Source organism: Rhipicephalus sanguineus, chromosome 5 (genome assembly GCF_013339695.2).
Source record: "Rhipicephalus sanguineus isolate Rsan-2018 chromosome 5, BIME_Rsan_1.4, whole genome shotgun sequence".
Classification (NCBI taxonomy): Eukaryota; Metazoa; Arthropoda; class Arachnida; order Ixodida; family Ixodidae; genus Rhipicephalus; species Rhipicephalus sanguineus.
In genome coordinates, this window is record NC_051180.1 from 173,404,922 (window position 1) to 173,432,522 (window position 27,601).

A 27,601-nucleotide genomic window follows, 5' to 3' on the forward strand; every position below is an offset into this window, starting at 1 on the left:
GAGAGAAAATAGACAGAGAGAAAGCAAACGGTAGAAAGCAATGGAGAGAGAAAAATAGAGAGAAACAAACGGAATAAAGACAAAAAGATAGAAAGACAGAGATAGAAAGAGATGCGAAAGAGAGATTGAAAAAACAAAGAACAAGACCGAAGGAGAAAGAAAGACAGAAATAAAAAGCAACGAAGAAGGAGAGGAGCAAGCAGCAGAGACAGCATGCAAAAAAGAAATAGAGATGAAGTAATTCTAACCAACAGGTGCAAAAAACAGATACATGAAACAGAGACAAATATAACAAAAAGAAAAAAAAACAAGGAAAACCACCAAACTGCACTCTTCCTTCAGGCTTGGCACCATGAGTGCGAAGCTGCCATAATACTTAAACTGGTGCATTTAAAGTGCAGGCCGAATACCACAAATTGGCGCGTCATGTTGTGCACTCGATGCCGCTTATATCCGTCTACAACCACTCTTGCCCTCTCTGCAGGGTGCTGTCCTTCTGCGCCTCTCTGCATTTAGGGCGCACTCGTTGTCTGTTTTTCGTACATTCGGCTATGTATGACATGGCTGACACAGAGGCTGTGTCACAGCATGGCGCCACAATTCGTGTGATTTTAAAGCATTGCGATTTCCCGTTTGTTTACCATATAAACTATCTGGGTCGCAGTTGGAGGAGGCTTACAAAGCGCGCGGACCGGCTTCTACATGTCAGTTAGGCATCGAATAATCAAGCTGTCATTTAGCATAGTCAGCCGAAAAATACTATATTATATCCCATGCCACACTTTCTTTCGACACTGCTGGCACGAAGATCGCAGGATCAAATACCGGCCACGGTGGCAGCATTTCGATAGGGGCAGTATGCTAGAGGCTCATGCACTTAGTTTATGTGCACGTTAAAGAAACCCAGATGCTCAAAATTCTCTGGAGCCCTCCTCTACAACAGCCCATGATAGTCATACCATGGTTTTAAGGCGTAAACACACAACAATTATTATTGCAGGTTCTTTCGACCAAGAGAAAGCAGAATATCAGTCACGGGTAAATCTGCTTGTGATTGCAACGCAGAACTATAGTACCGCCCAGAGAGATAGATAAATTAAGCTCCAGAGTTTTGCAATGTATCAGATTCTGCTTGGTCGCCAACCGCAACAATGGTGTTGTTGAAATATATATATTTCCGCTCTCCAAACAACTAACGTTCGCTCTATATGAGCATCTCCTGGCTTGTATAGACATATGTTACAACGTTACCCATAGGCTACTGACAGTCCTGGGCAGTATCGAAGATACATGTATCTTTGATACTATCTTAGATACACTTTATATATCTTATATCTGTACCGCGATACGTCTCGCAACAGGTGTATCAGCATCTGTATTTCCGATACATTGATGAATCTATCGTGTATCTTAAGATACAAGATACTGCGATCGCAACCCCACTTAGCGAAACAATAAACGTTAGTTGAACTCCGCTGCTCAAGCTGATACTGCTCCCACTAAGCCACTAGGTTAAAGCTAAAGACAATGGCATTGTTTTATCTTTCCGCCAGAGTTTTCCAGCGAGGGCAAGTGACGAGTTCTGAGCGTCCCTATTGAGGCAGCAGAATCACGTGGTGGCGCTACCGTCGTCTTGACAGACAAACGCCGAAAACTTCTACGCCCAGACAACCTTTGTTTTCACGGTTTCTTTTTAGTTTTTTTTTTAGTTTTATCAACCCTACGACACTTGGCTCTTTGCCACTGTCCTTTCCCACGTACTCTAATGCGTGCGGCGTGTTTTGCACAAATTCTGATCCCGCTGTAGTGTCGTTATCGGAGTTTCTCTTTCTTGGTGCTCATTCGTTACGAAGCCTGAAGAATATAATAATTGTGATATGCTTTGCGTCTCGTGGCTTTCACACATCGGCGATTTGAAGGATGTCGGAGATATAAGTTTGACTTACATGCAGATAAGATTCGAACAGCTATAGCAGCACCGGTACCGATGCTGGATCTAACAGAACAAGCATTCACTTAATAGAAGCTATCTTGGCGTACGTCTTTTTTTCATTTTAGTATAGTTGTTAAGATAATAACTTGATTGTTAGCGCAAGTTCTTTCTTAGCTGTCCTTCTTTTCTATCCCATACATTACCTGTGTCTCTATATTGTTTTTTTTCGGATCTGCTTATGGCAACATTTCTTTAACGTGCTGACAAGGTAACCTCTCTGCATTATTCTTACTTTTAGCTGTATGCATCGTTCCTGCTACTGTTTACAGACTTATATTCTACTTAGGTTTACTCTCATGTCAAGGCGATGTTGAGAATCAATATATAATAATCGGCGCGTGCATAGAGTATACAGTAACAAAGATTCTACTTATTGCTGAGTAAAATAGCGAAATTGAGTTTTCATGACAACAATGTAAATTATTAGGAGCCATCTCAAAGATGTTAAAGTGAATTGGAGAAACATTGTTATACAAAATGCTCCATTTTTTTAATGAGCGTTCCAACGAGCCGGTTTACGCTATTTTGCATAGGCGCTGAATTTTCTGTGGTGTTACCTTAAATGACTAATTGCGATAGCTATTAGGGGTTACATGTCGCGGTGGTGGTTCTGGTGCTTGACTGCTTCCCGTAGGTCCCGGCAGCCGCATTTCGATGCTCGTATGCCTATAATTAGGTTTTAGAACACCACGTTGTTGAAATTTCCGGAGCCCTCCACTTGAGCGTCCCTCATATTCATATTGTGGTTCTGGGACGTAAACCACAACAATTATTCTATATCACTTTGGTACATTTGTTTTATTGCGATAGCAATGATATGGACAGTCTCGGCTGGATTGTGCCGTCGCCGTCATGCACCGTATATGTATAAGAGATATATATATATATATATATATATATATATATATATATATATATATATATATATTTATATATATGTAAGCCCCAAGGAAAAATTATTCAGAAAAATGCTTCCGAAGCGCGGAATCGAACCAGGGACCTCTTGCTCCGCAGCGAGTGGCGCTAACCACTACGCCACGAAACGCAGGTCCTCCACGTAGCTAACGGCGAGCGTTATATACACACCCTTTACCGCTGGACGGACTCATAAACGGCCGGCGCTTATAAGCGTTTCTTCATTACCAGCGAGATGACGCTAGGAGCGCGACAGGCGCATTTAACAGCCGTCGGCGAGCTCGCTCGCTTCTTATATATGCGCAGAGAGAATCTTGCCTTTCCGCTGTCTGCTCGCGCGGTTTTCTCGTGGTGAGGGGAAGATGGATATTACAAGTTTTCACCATGGTGTCCGCGCTCATGTTACGGAGCATACGAAAGTCACTCGAGCTCAAGGGACGCCGCTAAACGAAAAACAGAAGATGAGCGCGAACTATCAAGTGTCAGCTCGACACTTGAAGCACGCTAGTTTCCTTCGCTGCTTCGGCCGCCTTTGCAACAGGAGCGCTGTTCAAACTGAGATTACCCATTGGCGAGCCTCACTTCGTATAGCATTAGTTTCTTGCTATCGCATTCATTGCTTCACCCTTGCGGCGAAACTGTGATTTTTTTTCGATTTTAGCCTTCACTAATCACCCTAATACGGAGCTCTAAATGGCAATATAGTGTCAATAGCGGCGGTGTCCTGCGGTGCTTTGTGCAACTATAGAATAGGTCTGACGCGTCTTATGGGATGCAGATGTCATCTCATTGCAACAAAATCCTGAAAAGATCGCGTATAACTGAGTACGTCGCTAACGAAAGCTTCACGCCAGCAGATATGTAGAATTTAAAAGTCATTATATTTTTTTGTGCTCTACGTAAAAGCGATGCGTCGAAAAGAATGTGACTACTAACGTCCTTACTGATGTTAGCTGCCCGGTGATCGGGTATTGCGAAAGCCATGGTACATTTACGGCAATGAATTGCACTAGAGTGCTTATTTTGGCCGGTTGGTGCATGTTCAACAATACGAGAAAACAGCGCGAAACACGGTCTGCCTCAATCACTGTCCCGTGTTTCGCGCTGTTTTCTCGTGCCGTTGAACGTTTATGAGCAAGGTAGGACTCCACAGCGGTATTTCCACCTATGTGCGGCAGCTTAAGTGCTTGTGATTAGATGGCAACCCGCTTAGCTTGTCGGGAAGCAGTGCAGCGACTCCACCCAATCACAAAAGTGACAAGTAAAAACCGATATCACCAAAGTGTATAAAGAGCTGTCATATTAAGCAGCTATAGCAACCCCATTAAGTTGTTCCGGAGTGAACGTGATATACTTTGAGCAAGAAATACACAATTTTTGAAATGCTAACAGACATTTCATTCAAGTGAAACAAAATTGGTCGCAGTTAATAAATTTTTAAGCGAACATTTTTGTGCACCGGCGTTAAATGCTGCATTACTGTATATACGACCTAGAGTAACAAATTTAAGAATGTATAGGAGTATCTTAAGATACAATTGGAATGTATCGTACCGGATACAATCAGCGTTGTGGTATCTTGTATCTGTATGTCAACTACTTCATGCCTGAGTATTTTGTATTGTATCGCGATACAATTTCAAACCTTCTATTCTCAGCCCTGCCTACTGAGCGAAGGCTATATTGCGCAATTTGTGATGGTAACCTATCGATTCTTTGCATTTTGAGTGTTGTCAGCTGGAGGCCACAGGAAAATCTCGTAAACATGAAAACAAACCACTTTTAACCTAGAAGCTCACCAAAAAGCCTTCATGCGGCTTTAATTACGTCATTAGTGCAACTACCCTGCCAAAACATAAGAAGCAAAATATCTAGCTGCCATTCTGTCACATGACCTACAACTGAATGCTTATATTCATTACATCACATGATATCCAATAAATGACTGACGATTACAGCTGGGACCGCCAGACACAAAGTTACTATCCTATAATACACTTATCAGACCCATCCTGAAGTACGCAATTACTGTCTAGTTCCCGTCCACAAAAACAAAACCAACGAACAAGCTAGAATAAAGTGAACTGTGGTAGTTGGTGCTGGTTCATTATGTTACAGCGATACCAGAACGAAGAAAAAGCTAAGGCACACATGCGACAGCACACAGCGCTATCAACTGAACATTTTACTCAAGAAACGTGTTTATATAGGGTGGGCCAAACTTGCAAGCCTGCGCACAGTTAACCGTGACATACATGCCGGCAAAAATTCTTATCTTGAAAGATTAGAAATGGTGCCCACGTGTCATTCTTTTTGCTGCTCATCCGAAGCCCAGAAGTGCTAGTTCGCTGCCATGGAAGGTGGTTGACGGCCGGCTAATGCACTTCTCTTCGTTCTTTTTTATGCAGAAAACTTTCATTACTTCTCTGGAGAGGTTATCCTTGTGTTTGTACATAACGTTGGCTTCATCAAACAGCGGATGACATGCGCTGTCCCCGCAATTTCTCCAGTGCGGCGCCTAATGAGCGCATGCTGCGATTTCTTTCAGTTTGTACTTGCGCTCGCAGAAGGGTACTTGCAGAAGCATATCGAGTCGTTGTTAGTTATAGACCCGTTTTTGATCAAGAATTCTATGGGAGTGGTTGGGTGGTTGGAAGTCAGGAACCCTCAGAACATCAAGGCTTTCAGCGTCGACGTAGAAGATTTGTACTATGCAATGCCACAGGAAGACCTTACGAGATGCGTGAATGCTTCCATATGCGAGGACAACGATGAAAGGGCCTTCATTGATCGGTGTAGAATATTTGTGGAATGACTCCTGCAGCTCTCGGGGTGCCATCTCAAGTCTATGCTGATTACCTGGAACGGCAAAACGTTTGTTCAGAAATCAGGGGTATGTATGTAGTGTTGCTCCAATGCTCAGTGCCATCTTCCTCTGCAGAGTGGACGTACGTATATAAAGCGTCTTGAAAGGCACAACGAGGAGGGTGTTTAGGTAAGTGGACGATTATCTGGTCGTCGTAGGCAGAGAGGAACTAAGCAACACAATAGCAGAAGTGTTTCGGGTCTTCAAGGAACAGGGCATGAGACTGAAGTTCACATTTGAGTCTCCAAAAATCAACCAGATACAATTCCTGGACTTAAGTATTGCTTGTCAAGAGGGACAAGTTTCCTGGACGTACCACCCCAGGACAAAAAAGTCGCCCCTGAGCTGCCAATCGGCACATTCCAAACCAGTAAAGAATGACATTGCTAGGTCATGCAACAAGGCGTAACAAGACAATAACGCCTTCCTTGGCGTTATTGTAAGTTAGTTCTCATTAATATTGTGTCTAACAAAGAAAAACGAGCCCTTAAGAGTCATATCTCATTTCCTTCATTCAGCGCGTCTCTTAGAAAGTCTTGAGTACACACCATGAACAAGTGTGTTTCCGAACAGGTCAAAAGATTAGATGGAGCCAGTTATCCTACGTCAGTCGTGCGCATACAAGCTCTGAAGCTATTCAAATGGTCAAAGCAGGAAAAGAAATGAGAGAAGAAAAAGAAAGATCATGACGAAACATACAAGAATACCGTTCTCTGCGGTATGTGAATGCCCTGTCGCACAGGCTAAAAAAATAGGAAGCAGGTACGGAACGAAGGTGGTTTTTTCGGCGAAAAACAAGTTGAGTGCAATTTGTTCAAGTATGGAAAGGAGGGCTCAAGGAAGAAACGGCAGCTACCAGTCAACTTGCAGTCAACATGAACAGAGGTTTGTCAACTATGCAAATGCGGTGGTTTCCAAGATACCCATTTTATCTGGACAAATGTGCATAGGACAGAAAGGTTGGCGCCTTAAAGGGTTGGGCGAGCAAAAGTACACCTTGAAAGGAATCGCTGCATGCTCTCATTTGGCGGCGCGCTGCAGAAATGGCGGGTAAAGCGCATGTCATTCCCTGTTCGATCAATCCACTGTTATGTCGAAACACAAGGATACCAGAGATATAAGGAAGCTTTCTACATAAAAAGAATGAAGACAAGTGCATTAGCCGGCCGTCTATCACCCTCCATGACTGCGAAATAGCACTTCTGGATTTCGGATGAGCAGCAAAAAGAATGGCACGTGGGAAGCGTTTCTAATCTTTCAAGATAGGAATTTTCGCAAGCATTTATGTCGCGGTTAACTGTGCGCAGGCGCGCAAATTTGGCCCACCTTATAAAAACACGTTTATTGAATATAAATTTTCAATTGATAGTCAGCGCTGTGTCCTGTCGTATGTGTGCCTTAGCTTTTTTTTTTTTGTTGTTGTTCTTCTCGCGCTCCAACGTTATGAACAAGCTAAGAGGTGCTCAAAAGAATGCGCTTCGGTCCATTTTCAAAGAATTTAACCGAAGAGATTTGCCTGCACAATTGCTTAAGAAGAACCTAACCATAAAAAGCCAGGGGGATATTCTCACGCTTAAGGTAATGTACCAACTCTTATACAGTCACCTCAACATAGATAAGCCCCTTTGCATGAGACAATCCGCAGCTAGAATTGCTCGCCAGAACTACTCTAATACCCCTACATCTTACAAATTTCAATCAGATGCCTCGAAATTGTCGTTCTTCGCAGTTGCAATCAGTGAATGAAATAACCTGACCCCGTCCATTATCAGCAGCACATCCTTAGCCACTTTCCCTAAAATAATTGAAAGCGACTTGATAGCCTCGCAATTATAATACCGTGTTACGTATTTTTATTTTCTCTTTATTTTCGTCAAGTAGCCACATGTTTGCAGTAAAAATGTGCTTGTACGTTTTTTTTTCCTTTGCATATTGTCTAGTTATAAATGTCTGTCTCACTTAGCCCACCTGTTAAAATCCTGAGGGATTGACAATATGTAGAACTAAAATACTTGATAAATTACTTGCGTTCAGTAGTTACACTTTATATCACTGTATTTACACTGTACTGGCAACGCCAATTGTGCCTGCAGTGTGAGCTATGCGCTTATATACCCATGTAAATAACATATATCGACAAATATGAGTCTGCAATTCAAGGTTGAGCGTACGCTTATTTGGGGTCGAATACGCCCACAATGGCCAAATATGATATGCGCATCATTGTACCATAGCGTGCACTTCTTTTCGAAGAAATTGACGTTTCTTCTCTAACGTGAGCGCCGACGACACGTCGGGCGGTGAGCTACCCGTCAGTGGAGTCTGCGTTCCTGTTAAGCCCGCGATATGCGCACAACTACTGAATGTACACAAAGCCGTCGATCTACCTCGCAGAAATTGGCTTCAAGCAAAAACATAACACTCCCGAATGAGTTGAGATTTACAATTATGTACAAGTCGCGGATCTAGTAAATGCAAGGCCCGAAGCCTATTCGCACGGTGCGTGGGATATCTGGATATCTGGCGTGGGATATCTGGACTGGGGTCGATTCCAAGCTCACACTCTTTACCGTGAAAATCAGTCGCCTATGCGAGATGAAAGTCCTAATAGAAGACACAATTTCTAAAAAACTTAATTTTGCCGCATATACATGGTTCGACACTAATTCCAATGTATTCAGCTAACGTTTATTAGCGTAGTTCGCACATTGTGGCCAAATGCTTTCAACTTTCACGCGGAATTCCATTCGAAGGTGGTGGTAAACTCAAGATACATCACCTTGCGTGGTTCCTCAGACAGCACAACCTCCCTCATGTAGGCTTCGCCGTATGTCATCGGGGTGAGGGCGGTCAGCATTCGAAACGTTGTCGTCTTTCCGGCACCGTTGACACCGAGCAGGCCGAAACATTCAGCTGGTCGCAGGGCAAGAGAGAGTTCTTTAACAACATGCAGCGCGCCGTAGTTTTTGTGCAGCCTTTGTGCTACCAGGCTATTGTTGAAAAAGTTTCTATGCAGGCATATTTCCTCTACGGCAGTCCACTCCGCTGCAACATCTTCGTCTTTCGGGATGGCTGCGTTTGCTTTTGGTAAAAGACTGCTCCGCGAAGGACGTTCCGAGACGCGGTAGAGCAAGTAGAGAAAGGTGAAGACGCCGTAAATTACCATGAATAGAAGGTCGTAAAATATTCCTTCGCCATTAGGAGAGAGAATACCGGTGGCGTGCCATGGTTCACTTGTTTTATTTTCCAGCACTGCAAACACAAGAGCAAAGGAGAGGGCTACTAATATCGTGTAGTTCTAAAAGACATTGCGGTTTAGAAGCAGCAAGAGTGCGTCACAGGGCAAGATTCGAGAAACAGGATTATTCTCTAGCAGGTTTACAGAAGCTCAAAAACGGTCCTGCTTTCAACTAAATTAAGAAGTGTCAACGCTTCATGAAATAAACACATTGAAAGACAGGCTTTAGATGCAGACAATCAGCGCGTCCCTTAGCTAATCTTTATTTTTGATAATGTTAATATATTGAGAGATTACTCGAGATGAACGAACTGCACTCAATTATATTGTACGAAATGACCATCATCATTCTGCCTAACAATCATCAATCCCTAAATGTTCGATGAAGTGAAGTCTGTGTAGTCCTCTCATACAGCTTTTGCAGGAGTGTCCCGCCAGCGCGTCCAGCTGCCTACCATTAAGACGCTTTATAGGCGTCGACTGAAGGACGCCAGTAGTGGCTGCAGCATTTGCTATCCTTTTTTATAGATACGTATTACACTATGTATACGTATATAACTCTTCAACGTAGAGTCAAGGTTCCTTGAATACGCTAACGACCACTATTTAGCATGTTCACATCACCGTGCGCCAGCGTGCAACCATTTGCGATAAACCTGAGGTACCCGCTTTAACGTGTGCTGACGTTGCGTTGGACCTTGAGCTAGCCTTTACATGTCAGAGTAATCGTTGTACTTGGCAGGCGAATGATACGCGCATTACTACTTAATTTGCACAAAGGCGTCCATCCACCACGTCACGCTTGGGTGAAAGTAAAAAATACGGCGTATGCTACTCCTCGTTGACTGCTTTGCATGCAAGTGATTCCCACAATGCGCGGGATCTCCCGTTCTTTGCGCTAAGTTATCATATCACCGAAGTGCATTCTGACAAGTACGGCACGGACCAAACAGCAATGCATAATTCAATAGAAAATGTAAAGTAATTTAGCAATGACAAAATAGAGTAGAAAGAACGAGTGAAAACATATGTGATGAACATGATTGTTTAATATAGATTGTAAGTAGCATTAAAATTCAATATAACATAAGCTTTATAATAAAGGTGTTTTATGAACTCCAGCTTGATAATTTTTAGAATGTGTTGTTCCAATGAAAACCACTTACTATAAGTCAGAATATACGTACCATCGCAACAAAATTTTATGGTAGGGCTGAATTTCCCGCCTTGGTCACAAAAAGGCCCGTACTCATACGTGGAACGATTTCGGCTTATAATGTATTGGCATGCTGAAATGTCGTCCTCAAAACGTACGGCACGCACAGATGCCGCTGCTAGTTGGAACGGCGGAAAAAATAGGAAAGGCAGCCTGACGTCTTTTCCTTGACTAGCCACTGCGATAATATACGCGACGACAGCAGCGGGACCTGCGTGGAAAGCAAGACCGTGTGAGTGGATGGTGCATAAAGCTGGTAAATGCACATGCTCAAATACAAACTGTCCTACATACAGTAGAAGTTGAAGCGCGTGGCTTTGCCCGTCAATAATTCAGATGCTACGGGTTGTGAACTGGTATACACATGACGTCGCAGCGTATTATCTAAATATCAATAAAACTCATTCGGAGCGCTTGCGGTGCTAAAGTTGGAGGAAGGACAAAAACGAAGAGGCATGAGAGTTCGAAATTTATACATAGTCTTAAAACAAGAGGAATGAGAGGAATGAAAGACAATATTGAAGTGGCCGAGTCACAGGGTAACTATAAATAGAGCTTGATGACCAACAGGTCACGGTTCATTTCTAAATCGAACGCACATACCAGACTCCACCCGCCAACTGTTATCCATTATTCCATTCATCGATCCATCTATCTATACGCGCATGATCAGGTAATGTTGCTGGTTTTATGCAGGTACCAAATTTTCGAAAATATGCGCTGGCGTGCATACGAGCATAGCGGCTGGCGCCTAACAGGGCACAAGTGTGTTGAAAACGCAGTTTGCCAGACACGAGCAATGGGCATATTCGCTGCATAAGAACGCAAACATTTCACCGTCCAGTCAAAAGTATAGTGAACTATAACATATAATAAAAAGTAACAACGGCTCCACAACTCGGCAATGGAGCCTTCTCAGCTTTAGGGTCCCTGGCTTCTACGAAGAAAAAGCGATGCAAGACGATCTCAAGGACAGGGAAACAGGCTTATTGAGAAGCGCTAGGATTGTTTTATTTTGTTATTCAATTGAGGAGAGAACGTGGGACCAGCGTATTGACGGTTAAAAGCACAGCTAATGGCAAGACAAACATCAGCGGCAGAAGGTCACAAAAGAGGTGCTTACTCTAGAATGCCGGATGCTTGCTTATTAAAGAGGAAAGGTGCGCAAAAGTGAATACTTCTGAATTTAGGGTTGGTTTCACGAGTCACAAAACACGGTCTTGTCTACTGCTAGTGTCAATCTTCAACATTTTTACGGAATACTGTAACGCACGACCGGGGCGTTTCTATGAGTAGGTTCACTTATTCACTTTGTTCACTTCGTTGTTTACGCTGATGACAGCACCATGTTAATTACATCAAGAAACCCAAGTGAAGCACTTTTGAAAGGTAACGAAGTTCTAATAAAATTGTCAGCGTGGTCTACTGCCAATTCCCAAGTAATAAACGCTACTAAGAAAAAAGCCGTTCTTTTTAGACCGAATAATTATAAAATTGATAGAGAAGTTGCGCTCAAGTTTCAGCATTCACATGTTAATTTAGCACCCACAGTTAGGTGTCCAGGTGTTCTTTTCGAAGAGCAGATGTTATGGGATCCTTACGCAAAGGCTACGGCAACCAAATTAGCTCGAGTTGCCGGTATATTGTGTAAAGTGCGTTATTCACTTCCGAGAAATGTGGAGCCTCTTATTTACAACGTTTTATTTCTGTTAGTTTTAAGTTACTGTTACCTAGTGTGGGGTGCTACAGCTGCTTCTAAAAAATTGGAGGACCCTTAAGCTTCGCCTTTAAGAGTTGAACGCGATAGCGAAATCCGGCCCCTAGTGCGCACTTCATTCACTAAGTGCATACTTATTAATGTGTATTGTTACACACACACGCACACGCAAACAGACACACACACGCGCGCGCGCGATGTATCTATAGGTATGGTACAGGTTTTCGGTCTAAATCACTTCCCTGTGCTAGAGTCGAGACAAAGTTCTCACAATGCCTCACAGATGGCAGCACATTATCTAACGTTTGCTGTTTGCTTGATCAACGCCTCCTCTACAAAGGAGACGTTGACTCGATATGGTTTCCGCTAGATGGACAGTTGTCCAATTTTGGAGCTCTTTCAAAGTTCGTGTGTGTTTTTAGCAGCGATGGCTGCACTATCCCGGCTTTTTTCGAAGCATAGCGTCACGAAAGAAACGTAGTTTGATGGCCTCGCCAATGCGCCTACAAATCGCCGAATGGGTTCATTTTTGTCGTGACACCTGCCGAACAAAATCCGTTATGGAGATTCATTCCACTACATGGCATTTATGTAGTGAATTTTCCCGAAGCAGTTTCAAGTAACATCGTGGCTTTGTGGTAGGACACCTGCTTGCCACGCAAACGGCCCGGGTTTGATCTTCAATGAGACCGAAGATTTTTAGTTTATTTTATTTGCGTCTTTCTCGATTTTTAGGTCACGGACGATTTTTCGCTCAAGACCAACGACGCCGACACCGGAATTTCTGCGACACGAGCTCTAGCGCTATCGCGTTAACATAGGTACTATACACATAATACAAGAAAGCCGTTCGAGCAATTGCGAATGTTCGTACGAAAGTCATTCAGAACCACTTTTCCGTGAGCTGTATTTGGTTTCACTTCCCAACTTGTATGAACTTATCCTCATTACACGCTACGAATGAGAGCTCAGAAAAAAATACCAAATTTTTAAAAGCATCGCCTACTTGTCACTTAACCTAAATACACGTGACGCCAGATTTCGCGAAATGTGGGAGGTTCCGCGTTGCAGAACTACTTATGGGGAACAAAGATTGTGCATGCAGTTACCACGTCTCCTAAATAGTTAAGCTTTTTACCGTGCGCATCATATCGGCTTCAGTTTTCGCGCTCTATATCTTTTCGCTCTTTTTTATTTTTTCCCCCAGATATTGTTTTAGCTGCAGAATTTTTGCATGTAAAGCTTAGCTTGTATCATTTCTTTAGGTCATCGACTTCATTCAACACTTCCTGTATGATGACTACACTTTCACTTTTGTCAAAACGTTGTATTATGTAAATTGGGAATATTTATTTCATAGTGTACATTGTTATTTTTTGTTTTACTTGCACTATTGTAGTGCATTATGCTCCTTGCTACGTGAATTCTTAGCTTTCATTGTACTGCTGTCTTTCAAAGGATACGGTCAGTGGACGCTTTCAAACCCATTTTAGAGGCTTTTGTCCACTGCCCACAACATCACTGTACGTTGTAACTTGATGATGAAAATAAACTGAAACTTGAAACTTGAAGTCAGGTCGGGCTTTATAGCATCGCTTGGCAGTTAAAACGTGCGTGGCTGTGACCATTATCGAAAACCAAAGCGGGGGTCAGCCTCACGTCACACGGGCGTGAGTAGATTGAATCTTTTCAAGTAGGAACTGCAGCCGCTGGTAGCATCGAGGGCGCCAGCCGAGTTGATCACTACGTACCAGCGAACTCAACTAGAACGCTGACTGATGAAACACATAGTGCATTAATAGAATGCGTTGCTGGGAGAGTTGGTGCATTGTTTGAAAATAAAAGCAGAGAGCAAGAAAGACGGGGCACAAGAGAAAAGAAGACGGGATGGGCGCTCGTCCCGTCTTCTTGTCTCTTGTGTGCCGTCTTTTTTGCGCTCTGATTTTATTTACATATAGTGCCTTGGCTACCTGAACCTGATGTAGTACTTGATTAGTGTGCGAGCCCAAATTACTACGGGCAGGTTTACTGAGATCTTTATTCAACAATGCAATTAGATGTCGGTGGAGGCCCTCGACAATGTTGTTGCTCACGGCGTGCTTACTCATGGCGGGCTGAACAGCATTCCAAGGGCAGAAATAATTGTGGTTTGGAAGAGCCATTCATACGAAAATAAGCCGCCATCCCGCCCTGCGAACGTGAATGTCCAGCGAAGCTGCATGAAACACCACACATGCTGGTGCGGGTGGTACGTTTCATTATTAAAGACGATAGTCTTTCTTGGGATACTTAAACGGAGACATTTTGGTCTGTCTTTCTGTTTGTCGGCACGTCACTCGATTCAGCCACTCGGCCAAAGTTGAACCACTTGCCCAAGGGCCAGCGATCTTGAACTGGTACGGCTGTTCATACTTGTGAATGTTGTAGATCAAAAAGTAAATATCACGCATATCTTAGGCGCAACATCACTAGGTAAGTATTAGGTGGTGTGTTCCTTTAGTAGAAAATGCATACATACGTAATTCTAAAGACCCTAGTTTCTTAAGCTGCGCTGAAAATGCGACTGCGCTGAAACTTGCCTTCCTCCGTGCGCTGTGCACGAGCTCATTGTTGTGTTTTAGTTTCGGTTCTGTATTGCACTGTATGAATGCCATGGGGCGCCGCTCTGGCATTCCTGTTTATTTTCGGACTCGACCAATTGGAGGGGGGGTGCGAAACTGAGGCGTGACTGTCTAGCTAACCGGGAGACCGCGGACGCCAGCGCGTGGGCGCGTTCCACAATAGCCGCCGCTGACAGGCCTCTGTTTTAGAGACGATAGTCTTTCTTGGAGAACTTAAACGCTGAAATTTTGGTCTGTCTGTCCTTCTGTTTGTCTGTCTGTTACCCGATTCAACCATCCGGCCAAAGTTTAACCACTCTCTGAGCGCCCAGCCATCTTGAATTGGTACGGCCGTTCATACTTGTGAGAATTGTCGATCAAAAAGCATATATTACGGAAATCGGAGGCGCAACATCAATACATAGGTATTAGGTGGTGTGTTCCTTTACCAGAAAACACATAGATAATTAATTCTAAAGACCCTAATGTCTCTTAGGCCGCGCTGAAAATGCGACGCTATGAGCCAGATGTGGCCGTTCATCATAGAGGAGGACTCGTGCAGTACGGCCGGCACAGGACTTTCGTCTTTCGACGACATTTGCAGCGAAGTACGCAGATACGCGGCAATTTTTTTATATTAGAGTAATCAGTGATAATCGGTTTCTTGTCAGTGTGGTAGACTGCGATTGGTTTCATGATCATTTTCAGCAATACGAACGTGAACCGTTTGTCGAGCATTGTATTCGCGCTGTTCTTATGGTGTCCATAATTTCCGCCGTGTACCTACGGCACGCTCAAAATAAATGGAACGAGTGGCTAGACGAAGAACCATTTGATGTTGTTCGAAGTTCTTGAGTGAAGTGTTTAGGAGCTGCAAGCTAATCTTTACCACAAACGCGTGGGACGGTGTTTCCCAAGGTCCACAGGTGCCTCCTGCGTGCAGTTTTGATCATCCTGCATGCAGTTTTGATGCTTCTTTTCTGGTTTTCTTTTTTTAAACGAATACTGAGCTCTATGCTCTATGCCTGACTGCAGAAATATGTCTTGTGACTTCAATTCCTAAAGGGTCACAAAACCACCACAAGGCCGAAATTAAGTTGTGTTACAGTTGTGCTCGAGTCTACAGCGAACGCGTTCGTCGGCTTGTCTCCGAATGCCACGCCTCAGCGTCCGAAGTGAAGACGCAAGGAGCGCGCGCATCTGCTAGCAGAGGAGCACGCAAGCGCGAGCGTCTGTTAGTGGTTTAGGTGCCTGGCGTTTTGATTTATTGCGATAGAAATTATATGGACACTCTCGGCTGGTTTTTGCCGTCTCCATCACCCTCATGTCCGGATATGTATGTGTATGTATATATAACTAAAAACCACGAAGAAATAGAAATCAGAAGAAAGAATTTCGAAGTGCGCCACCGGGATTCGAACCTTTGACCCTTCACTCCGCAGCGCTCTGCTTTAAATAACTCAGCCACGCGCCACCGGCTACTTAGTATAACAACGGAAAACTTTTTATATACACCATTTAACGCTAACTGCACGCAGAACTCGGAGGTGCTTCAGTATGTGTAGTATCACCGGCGAGATTAGACACTTTTAGTTGGGCGTACGTATCGAGCCCACGTACGCAGCACTGCCACGGGAGAGAACTGCGCATGTGCAGTACGTAACGCATCGATTCCAGAGATGCGCGCGTACGCCCGATAAAAAACGCGGCGTGCGTAAACGTGACCAGGCGAAGCGTACGCGGCGTGACGCTCTCGCGGTATCTCGATTGATATAGGAACCAGGTAGCAAAACGGCAGCGATGGCGTCGAACGCAGAGAGCAATAAAGCCGGCCCAAATCGAGTTTATTTTACTTTAAGCGACGATATTGCGCTGCTAGCGGAAATACAAACTAGCGATCCGTTTAGGCACCCGGAGCAGTGGGTAACTAGCGTAACTGAACAAACCGACGTAGACCATGGATCCAAAAAACGATTCGCCTTGGCTTGGATGCTAGTGGCCATTATGACGGCCGCTACTACGCGAGGGTGCTAAAAAGCACCCAAAAGCTGTTTTATTTCTAATAACATACGTCCAGTTGAACCAAACGTATCTCGGTACGGCAATACGGGGAACCAAAAGTGTCGTTGAGCGCTTCGCATGCAGCGTACGCAACGTATCGTGCCGCGTACGTGGGCTCGTTACGTACGCCCAACTAAAAGTGTCTATTGCCCGAAGGGCGCGCTTTAAGACAACGCTCCCACACTTTTCTTCAGACGCGCACTAAAAAGTGGCCCATTTCTGTACCCAATGACTTATGTGGAGTGCCGAGTAAACGATGCGTCGAACGCCACTGCGCAGCAGGAGACGTGAAGGGGTCACTCCACGAGCCGCAGTTTTAAAGAAATTCCCCCACCTACTCTAAGGGAATCGGTAGGAAATGCCAATGCATTTCTTGCGCCGAGAGTACACGGCGTAGTAATTTTAATGGCGGAAAGCTGGACACATCGACGTGCTCAAGTGTCTCCCGTTTGGGCACCTCTTTCAACGAACGCTTCCTACGTGCGTTCGTAATCACCTCAGGGATGCTGCCACCGCCTTCAATGCAGCACAAACGCGTTTAGAACGCGCTGTTTTCAGGCTGTGCCAAGGCAGCACAAACGCTACAAACGCGTTTCAAACGCACTGCATTGAGGCGGTGGCGCAGGGAGGAGAGAGAGGGAACGGCGAGAGAAGGAGCGGCGAAGCACTGCACCTACAATTTCCTACACTCTCTCCACACACGCGGGAGCTCCGCCGAGCTCCCGCGATGCGAGCGCCCTCACACGCCAGAGCGCGCTCCTCCTCTTCACTCACTCTCCGCTACTCCGCCAGCACCACCTGCTCCGGTTGCTAGGGGCGAGGATAAGCGCGCGCGCCCGCAGCTGTTGCTATGGAAGAGGGAGTGAGAGCGGAGAGGCGCGCGGACACCGACCGATGCCTGACATAGCCCAACTAAAAAATGCATTCGCATTTAAAAAATATGGTCCATCCCTCCGTCCTAGGAATCGGCATAACACGAGAGTACAACGTGTCCTTACAGAAGTAGTCGAATGTTAACTGTACATTGATATAAGAGAGCTTGCAATATGTCAATTGGTTTTTGGCAACTATAGCACCGTTTAACGTGGATGCATTGACGTTGACGCTTGGTTTTGGTGAGAGCGTGAACAGAAAAAAATTACACCATCTCCCGCTAAAGGGGACCATGAGGCGATGCGAAGCCGGAGCACTTGCACGATCGCGTTCCGTTGGCGTTCGTTGGGCATGCTACCGACGTCGCGTCGTGGAACGCGAAGAGGGACGCCACGCGCGTCGTATCTTCAATCTAGCCTGGCCGTTAATTCTTACAGGGCGAGCGGGGAACGCGGTCGACAGGCGGGCGAGAGGGGGGCCGCGTGGGAGAGGAGAGAGAAGCGGAGGGGACGCGCATGCGCTCGAGCTCATCGCGGCGTTGCGCAGGAGAGAATTCCGGCATGTCTAGCCCGCGTTTCAGAGGAAGATTGGAAAGGGGGAGGGGAGAGGGAAAGTGGAGATGGGAAGTAGAGAGGGGAGGGGGCTGAGTGGAGAGGAGGTGTGTGGAGAGGGTATGCGCATGCGCAGTAAGGGTGGTCACGCCGCACACCACCACCACCGGATTGAGCTCCGCCTTAAGATACTTCGCATCTAAAAGCGGTGTGACAGCCGGAAGAGCGTCACTGACTGGACGCAGAACTTGGGCAAGGTCGCCATCGCGCGCCATGGTGAAGGGTTAACAAAGTAAATCACACCATGACCGGGCTAGAGAGAAACGCAACGCGCGGCGTGTCTCGCCTTTAGCCCAGCCGCGATTGCTCTCGGGGCGAGCGTAACGCGGTGTTACAGCCAGACGAGGCAGGCAAGCGTCGCAGAGCCGCTTTTAGTATGGATGCATGCTATGAGCGAGACCGAGTCATGGACTGAGGTCGCCACCTCGCGGTGTGTTAAAGCGTTGACAAACTTGCACTTCTATTGGAAACGCGCCGAATGGAACGGACGCGTAGCTACGGCGCGTTGCAGGCGCTCATCGCAGAAGCCTTGGTCATAATTCATTACTAACCTTTACTACTCCCCGACGGCGACACCACCCCGCCGACTAAGAGCTCTGTGAGAGGACAGAGTGAGATATAAAAGGCACGTCTGTGACCCCTCGTAAACGGGAGAGGATGGCGTAGCAAATAGCGTGCCCGGCATCTGTTGTTCGACATGTGCTATTCGAGAGGTCGTGAGTTCGACTCCGGATAACGAAAATTTTTTCTTTGCCATCTGATCGTGCGCATTTTTTTACTTCACTTGCGTGACGGAAATATCTCACTGATGTCTTGGTTTACCCCAGCATAAAGCACTTACTTGTTAAACGAAGTCTAAGAGCGTTGGGTTGTAGCGCGCTGCTCAAAGAGGAAAAAAAATTACACCATCTCCCACTAAAGGGACCCATGTGGCGATGCGAAGGAGCGCATGGGTCGACTTAAAGTTCCGTTCATCACGGGCACCTTGCCCGATGTTAACGCGTCCTTGCATGTGGAGAATACCATGAATTCACTGCAGTTGCTGTTGCTGTTAGTCGTCCCGAACTCTTCTTGGAGCACGCCACGCGGGTTCATCGCGCGCCTGCAGAATCTCGTTCCCCGACGCCATTACGTGATTGCTCAGAGAGTGAAAGGGGGAGAGGCCACAGCGCCTTACCCATCCCCTTACATATGCGCGATTCCGCTAGCGCGTGCCAGCACACATGGTTTTTAGGGGCGAAGCTCCTTAAGGCGGCACCCGTTCGTCCCTCGTAGTCGTCGTGGTCGTAGTAGTGAGTAACAAGTCTTACGCTTTGACCTCCAAGGTGGTGCCGGTGGGAGATATCTCCTGTGCGTTGTTGAACAATAAAAAATTCGCAGCGTGCGCGTTAACTAAAAGCCGAATTCTTCTGTCTCTCATTCCCCATTAGCAGCCATTGGCATGTTCCAGTAGGAAACGTTAGTAGAAGTAGAAGTGTAAGTGTTAGCTAAAAGCCGACTTCTTCTGTCTCTCACTGCCATTAGCAGCCATTGTTTACCTCCAAGGTAGTGCCTGGTGAGATTTCTCCTGTGCGTGATTAAACAATACAAATTTTGTTCAAAACGCCGTTGATTGATGGAATAAACCAACGAAAGACGCCAGATGTTTTGTAAAAGCAGAAAGAAAGAACGCGAGATGTTTTTCTTAAAGTGTAGTAGTAGTTGTTGTATTTAGCCACCTCGCCCGATCGTCAACGGGCGAGGTGGACCGGCAACGGCGCGAGGACCCTGCCGTACGAGAGTTAAATCACACTAAAAGACATACTTTGCGGGCGATACACTCTAGTGAGCTTTCAACTTTTCGTCTTAATGTACATGATAAAGAAATTATTTCTACGAAAAACGCAAGGCACACCTTGAGCAATATGTTTGGTTTTGGGACGCTAAATGGAACCATGAGGCGATGCGAAGCCGGAGCACTTGCACGATCGCGTTCCGTTGGCTTTCGTTGGGCATGCTACCGACCTCGCGTCGTGGAACGCGCGTCCTGTCTTCCCTCTAGCCTTGCCTTTAATTCGCACAGGGTGTCACGTATCTCGGGAGCGCTTGCAATGTGTGATGGAGTTGGGAGAGTGAGTGAGGCGGGAGACCGTGGCGTTACGACAAACACACTTTATAGCACTCAACACTGCAAACAACACAGTTAACACACTAAATAATTACAATCAGAAATGGAACGTTAGAAACAGTGACGCTATATCGAGCAATCTCTAACAAATCGCAAAGCCTACAGGCTATGCTTAGCTCCTACAGACTCCAAAGTCTGGCCACTATGGCGCCTCAGTCTCGCTACGCAAATCGAACGTTCTTACGGTTCGTGTGAGTCCGTCGCCTCGCTTGCGTGCCAAAGTCGACGCTCAGTCCCGTCGACGCTGCTCCTCGACGTCCGAGAGTCGCCGTCGTCGAAGCTGCCGTCTCGTTAGTCTTCCTCGTTGCCGATCCTCCGGCCCTTCGTCGAGAACCTCCGTCTCGTCCAGTTAGGCCTAACACCTGGCCTCCCCTTGGTGCCACCGGGTCGAACTGTCGACGTGGCTCTCCGGTGATTGTCGGTGGGTCGCCGTCGTCTTGCCGAGCTGTGGTAGTGCTGCAGGTGCCACGAGAACTGCGTGCTGAAGCTGCCGCAAGCCCAGGACGCCTCGCTCGGTAGACGCCGAGGTCGACGGCCACCCTCCTGGGACATGCACAACGCTGCCTCCAGAACTCAGCCCTGCCGTTCCCGTCGCGGACGCGACGCTGGCTTCCACCACCTTGCTCCTCGACGACTCCACCGAACAATGACCAACCCTTCTTCCGTGGTCCCACACCTCAGCTCGGGTCGCGTGGCACGCGCCCTTCTCCGGCCAATGGCTTGCGTCGACGTGGCGGGGGGTGCACACCAACGGGTACTTTTCCATTCCCCGCACACCATCGACGCATTGCGCTGTCCGGCACGCGCCCCGTGCCCCTTTACTCATGACATTGGGCCCCCTTTTAAGAGTTTTTTCTTGAAAAACTGCTTTGGTCCTCCTCTTCAGGGTTATGGCCCTCTGCTCTTCTGATAGTGTCTTGTAGCTTGTGCTCCTCTTTCCTTGCTTGACTTATGCACACCTTCACTTCCCCACTTTGTCACTCACTTTCACTCACAATTTACTTCACCGCACATAGTTCACACTACACCACTATCATTAGTTCTACACACCACATGTTCATTGTCCAGAACACTATAATCTACCAGGTGCGATACTACACAATGTCGCACTCGGTGGCTTCATTGGTGACCATTCACAAAGTGCTTGACATCTTTCTGTATACCTGGCCAAAATGCTTCCTTCGTAACTTCCCTACGCAGGTTCTGTGCCTCTCTGAACCCATTCGCATACCAATGCTCTAAAATGGCCCATCTATAACGTGCTGGCACCATCAGTTGTCTAATTAGTGTCCCTCTTTTCCAAAACTTACCGAAAATTAACTCCTTGAGTGATTCGTAGGACACTCCGTCTATACATCCCTCTCTTGTTGGTTCACGGCCAATTCTATTTATCGCGTGCCTCAGAGTTCTGTCCCTCCTCTGTTCATTTGAGAACTCCTCAGAGGTTATACCTACACACTCCAACATTGGCACTTTATCCTTGCCTCGTGCCCCGCTATTCCCACTTCCTCTGCTAGCTTCAGTGTTCTCGGGGCTTCCAGTTACCTGTTTCCTGTGTTTAGCATAGTTCTCCCGCTGTACTGGGTCATCCACCCTTCTTACCCCTGGCCTATTTCCCAAGATCACATCATAGATGGGATCTTCCATACACTTCGCTGTGAGTACACCTACGAAATAAGGAGTATCTAACCTTATTTTTGCCTCGGGTAACTCTTTCTTGGATCCATCTACAAAGACCACTTTGCCTATTCTCCCCGTGAAATCCTTTTTGTTCACCAGACTTCTCCTCACTAACACAGTATCCGCTCCTGAGTCCCTCAGCACCGTTACCCTTTTGCCGTTTACTTTACCTTCCACAACTGGCATATTCACACCTTCCGACCTATCTAGCACTGCACCCACTACCTCTTCCTTCTCTTCCGACTTCACTGCACACGCAGTATGCTCTACCGGTCTATTCCTACACTCGTTCGCTTTGTGTCCTCTTTTCTGAAACAATTGGCAGATAACGTGGGATTCTTGTTGACTGGTGCCTGCGCGGCAGTTCATAGCTATATGCCCTAGTCGATTGCACAAGAAACACCGCTGCTGTGCCCTTTGTTTACCCCTTGGGGCCTCACTGTTGCTCTCTTCTTCCTTGTGATCGTCTCTCTCGCCTTTTTCTAAGTTCCTTAGCCTCTGAGCCTCCACGAACTGGTCCGCTTGCTTTGCCATCTCCTCTACTGTGCTTAGCTTCCTCTCTTTCAAAAATACTGCTAAGTTTTTGCTGCACCTGTTGAGGAATTGCTCAGCAACCATTCTGTCGCGGACCCCTTCATAGGTCTTTTCTGTCTCAGACAGCTCTATCCAGCGATCAAAATAGTTAGCTAGCCGACACGCAAACTGCTTGCCAGTTTCTGAATCCTCGGGCTTACATGTTCGGAACTTTTCGCGAAAACCCTCGGCTGTTAGCCGGAACCTCTCCAATAAAGTCTTCTTTATAATGTCGTAGTCCAGAGACTCTTGAGCTGGCATGCGACCAAACACACTCAAGGCCTCTCCCACGAGACACAGACTCAAGGCGTTTGCCCACTCACTTTTCTCCCAGCCCTGCCCTACTGCGATCCTCTCGAATCGATGCAAGTATGCATCGAGGTCGTCCCTTCGCTCATCGAAGGGCGCCATTAGTTTACGCGGGCAAATTTGTCTAGGCCTGGGAATGGGCGAGTTGGCCGACGCTGACGTGGGCGTACTCGCGTTACTCGGGTCGTTGCGCGGACAAGCGTTCACCTCGGCTAGCTTCAGCTTAAGCTCGAGGATCTCCTTCTCGCGCTCGAGCTGTTCACGCGCTTCGCGCGCACGTTCCTTTTCGCGCTCGTGTTCTTCACGCGCTTCGCGTGCACGTTCCTTTTCGCGCTCGTGTTCTTCACGCGCACGCTCCTTCTCTCGCTCGTACTCAGTTTCACGTTCTTTCTGAGCGTTCTCAAAAAACTTAGTTGTCTCCTCCTTGTTCATTCCTAAGTCTTTGGCTACGGCCGCCAACTTCTCCCAATCCATACTTGCAACCCCCGACGATACGTAACTGGGCCAAACGCTGGAAGAATCCTGGCACAGGCTCGCCACTTATTATGTCACGTATCTCGGGAGCGCTTGCAATGTGTGATGGAGTTGGGAGAGTGAGCGAGGCGGGAGACCGTGGCGTTACGACAAACACACTTTATAGCACTCAACACTGCAAACAACACAGTTAACACACTAAATAATTACAATCAGAAATGGAACGTTAGAAACAGTGACGCTATATCGAGCAACCTCTAACAAATCGCAAAGCCTACAGGCTATGCTTAGCTCCTACAGACTCCAAAGTCTGGCCACTATGGCGCCTCAGTCTCGCTACGCAAATCGAACGTTCTTACGGTTCGTGTGAGTCCGTCGCCTCGCTTGCGTGCCAAAGTCGACGCTCAGTCCCGTCGACGCTGCTCCTCGACGTCCGAGAGTCGCCGTCGTCGAAGCTGCCGTCTCGTTAGTCTTCCTCGTTGCCGATCCTCCGGCCCTTCGTCGAGAACCTCCGTCTCGTCCAGTTAGGCCTAACTCCTGGCCTCCCCTTGGTGCCACCGGGTCGAACTGTCGACGTGGCTCTCCGGTGATTGTCGGTGGGTCGCCGTCGTCTTGCCGAGCTGTGGTAGTGCTGCAGGTGCCACGAGAACTGCGTGCTGAAGCTGCCGCAAGCCCAGGACGCCTCGGTCGGTAGACGCCGAGGTCGACGGCCACCCTCCTGGGACATGCACAACGCTGCCTCCAGAACTCAGCCCTGCCGTTCCCGTCGCGGACGCGACGCTGGCTTCCACCACCTTGCTCCTCGACGACTCCACCGAACAATGACCAACCCTTCTTCCGTGGTCCCACACCTCAGCTCGGGTCGCGTGGCACGCGCCCTTCTCCGGCCAATGGCTTGCGTCGACGTGGCGGTGGGTGCACACCATCGGGTACTTTTCCATTCCCCGCACACCATCGACGCATTGCGCTGTCCGGCACGCGCCCCGTGCCCCTTTACTCATGACACAGGGCGAGCGGGGAATGCGGTCGCTCTTGGCGCTCTTTCGCTCGGGAGCGGACTTCTTCCTTGCATTTCACCGATCACAAGTGATAATGAAGGGACCACGTAAACCAACAGTACAATAAAAGTTTGATGTTTAATATACACACGATGTTTCACACTCGTTATATTATGTACCGGGCGCATTTCACGGAAGAGTTTCACGGTTTACAGATGATTCCCTCCGTAGCTTCGCCCCACTCATCATCATTCACCCCGTGGATAAGCACACATGGTTTTTTCGGCGTTACGCCAAGCTAGGACAGCAGGCCGGGCTCCTGAAGTGCTCTGTACGTATCATCATCAAGGCGGTCGAAGAGCAAGATGAAGAAGACTTCCCCTTGGCGCGAGTGCGCGCTCAGTATGTTACAGATGGCTATGCTAGGTGGTAGAAACCGGACGATCGCCAATGGAACTACGGACACAGCCCCGAGCAAAAGCTGCTTCGCATCTAGAAGTAACAAGTTTTTAACAAGTTATTAACAATGAATTGTAACAGTTTGTTCGCGCTCGCACTGTGTGTACATCTGTGTTCTTTTCGATTGTTCTTCTTTTTGTTTGATCAGTGCGCTGCAAGTGTCTAGCTGTGACCGTTCTTAGTTTGCGGTCGTCCTGTGTGTGCGCTTTTTGCGCCAGTCCTTTGCGCTCCGGCGGCGCGTTAGAAGTATCGAGCTACTTGCCATTCTTCGTGTGACATTCTAATTTGTTGCTGTCGCATTCATTGCTTCGCCGTTGGGGCGAAACTGTGACTTTTTTTACCGACGCGTACTTCTGCCCACGCAGACGAAACCATTCGGGCTGGGGGTTAACAGCTTCGCTGTAATAGGGAAGTAAGCAGGAAGATGGACAGCAGAGGCAACCTGCGAAGCATTGCAAGTTCCGCTGTCGGCGCTGTCACTCAAGGGCGCTGTATAGACTGCTGGCAATGCGTACATCGTCCATAATGGCGAGAACCGCGCAATACGCAAGACGAGCACTGTGATTGTGGTCCGAACGATGTGGGCCATCGTCATGCGCAAAAGACGCTGGCCAATCGATAAAAATATAGCGATTCTTGACAGGAAGAGGGTATGGGAAAAGTTTGAACGGTAGATATCTCTCAGGTGTGGACTCCTCAACGGTAACACAGCAACAGAATGTGGGAAGACATAAACAAACAGAAAGACGTCGGCGAAGGGCCATGGAAACCGCAGAAGGATCCCTGTGGAACGTGAGGTTTGGAGCCGACCGTCTAGTGTCGTGAAAACAAACAAAAGGACCAGGGCCGCAAAGGCAGCAGGGTGCAATTGGTTTCACCCGGGTTTGGTGTACGGGGGTCCTCAAGTGTGGAGTACAGGAACCCCTGTTCGTGATGGCTACTGAAGAAACCGGGCCTTGCCGCAGCGATTAGCCCCGAGAATGAACACTGGCGGCGCGGCAGTCGCGGCGATGTGACGTCACGGCAAGGACTCGCTTGCTCCGCGGCCGAGGATCGCCTTTTTCTGCGCCTGCCGCGTACCCGCTCTTTCGCAATACGGAGGTGATTACTGCTCATTCTTGCGACGCAAATCACCCAAGGGACAAGGTAGAAGCTTACACTACTTGCGAAAGTTTAGTAAGCTGTAGAAAGTTTGGATAATATAGCTTATAATGGGCGAATTGCTGTCCGAACGGAAGCTTCACCGTGAAAATGGTGATGCACGAGAGCAAGACATTCGTTGTTTTCACCGCGTACTCCAAGACATCGGTGCTAAAAAATTTACGCTAATGGTTCTAACGTCATTACAACTTGGCGTAGACTCCACGGTTAGAACACGCGTCCCGAAGATTACAAATTAAATCAGGACGTTTTCAATTCACTAACTGCATTGCGGCTTATTGTACAAGTTATGTCTGCCTTTGCAGATTATCTAGGTGATTTGACAGAATTGCGCTTTCTGCTACGGAAGACTTTAGATGAATCTGTCTATCGTAAAGAATCACTTAATACATCCGCGAAATTAAACAAAATAATGGTGTCACGCACACAATTGTTTCGGAAATTTTGAGGTGTTAGTATACTTGGATTATGTAAACATTTCTTCTCAACAGTCGTCTGGGATTGTGTGGCCGTATACCCTGATTTGCAAGAACTGCTGGTATGATCAGCCGCCGGATCACAAGCGGTAATGTTAAATTCTCGTGGGAGCACTGTTGATAACAATCATCTGGAAAACAAACGCCTGAAAGTCAAAATGAGCCTTTTGAACTGTTTCGAAGGCACTCTCAGTGACGTGGCCCACGTATTAATTGAACGTCCTTCGCCTTAATGAGTCAATTATCGGTCTCGCACGTCGTGTCCACATAAAGGTTCATGATGCTCAGGGGTATATCAAATGCAAAAAAAATAATTTATGAGCTGGCTATTTAAACTAGCACTTATACAAGTGTAACAGCGCCGTTGCTACGATGCTGCATGAAGACATAATCTGACAGCAATAAGGAGTTCCCGCAATTAACCTCAACTTTTTTATGTTGTGAAATGAAGCCCCAAAATTATTGCGAGAAAAACGTGAACTAAACAAAATGATGAGTGAGCGAGTACACAAGAAATACAAACACAACAACTGCGGCAGTATTCTCGGGCGAGCGCTTTCGAGATATTTTGCGAAGCTCAATACTGCATGCGCTTTCGTAATCGGGCACGGGGCTTGGCACAGCGCAAGAACGCTGTCCGCCGATCACGATACGTCCGATGCAAATAACAATTGTGGAGGCAAAGACATCATATTTTTTAAAGGAATCGCCCGTGAACAACGCAACCTAATAATGTGAATAAGGTGTCTTGCGTGTCAAGACCATGACATGATTGTGAGACACGCTGCAGATTACTTTTCACCGCCTCGAATTCTTTAACGTGCTCCTGTATCTAAGCAGAGGAATGTTGCTTTTCACAGCCGTCGAAATGCGCTTGCTGTGGTCGGGAATCAGACCCATCCCCGAAGTTAGCTGCGCGACACAACAACAAACCTGATCACCCCTTTCAAAGTGTGCACGACGGCGCGGGGGCACCGTTGGGGACTGTGAAGAAAAATGCATATAACTTTTTGTCGTTTTACTAGGAACATTATCGACGCTGTTTTCGTCATTCATCTGAAGCTTGAGACAGGTAAAAAATGGAACGTAAACAGCGGAACAGCGCACGAAGCAAGCGCGTGATATGCCGGCGCGTCACGGCGGGCGTCGAAGAATCCTTGCCGTGACGTCATCCACGCCTCCCGCCAGGCGGCGCCACCCCAACTTCTCGGGGC

At 47.1% G+C, this 27,601-nt stretch overlaps 1 protein-coding gene across 1 annotated transcript in view; it reads right to left on the bottom strand.

The window, feature by feature from the left end:
- Positions 1-10,411, bottom strand: part of LOC119395108 (phospholipid-transporting ATPase ABCA3-like) — a 106,021-nt gene extending 95,610 nt beyond the window's left edge. Inside the window, exons 1-2 of the mRNA XM_037662400.1 lie at positions 10,200-10,411; positions 8,554-9,026 (exon numbers count right to left, since the gene is read on the bottom strand). Coding sequence (XP_037518328.1) covers positions 8,554-8,940 — 387 coding nt within the window. The 5' untranslated portion in view covers positions 8,941-9,026; positions 10,200-10,411. The remainder of the gene's footprint in view (positions 1-8,553; positions 9,027-10,199) is intronic.
- Positions 10,412-27,601: the final 17,190 nt, after the last annotated feature.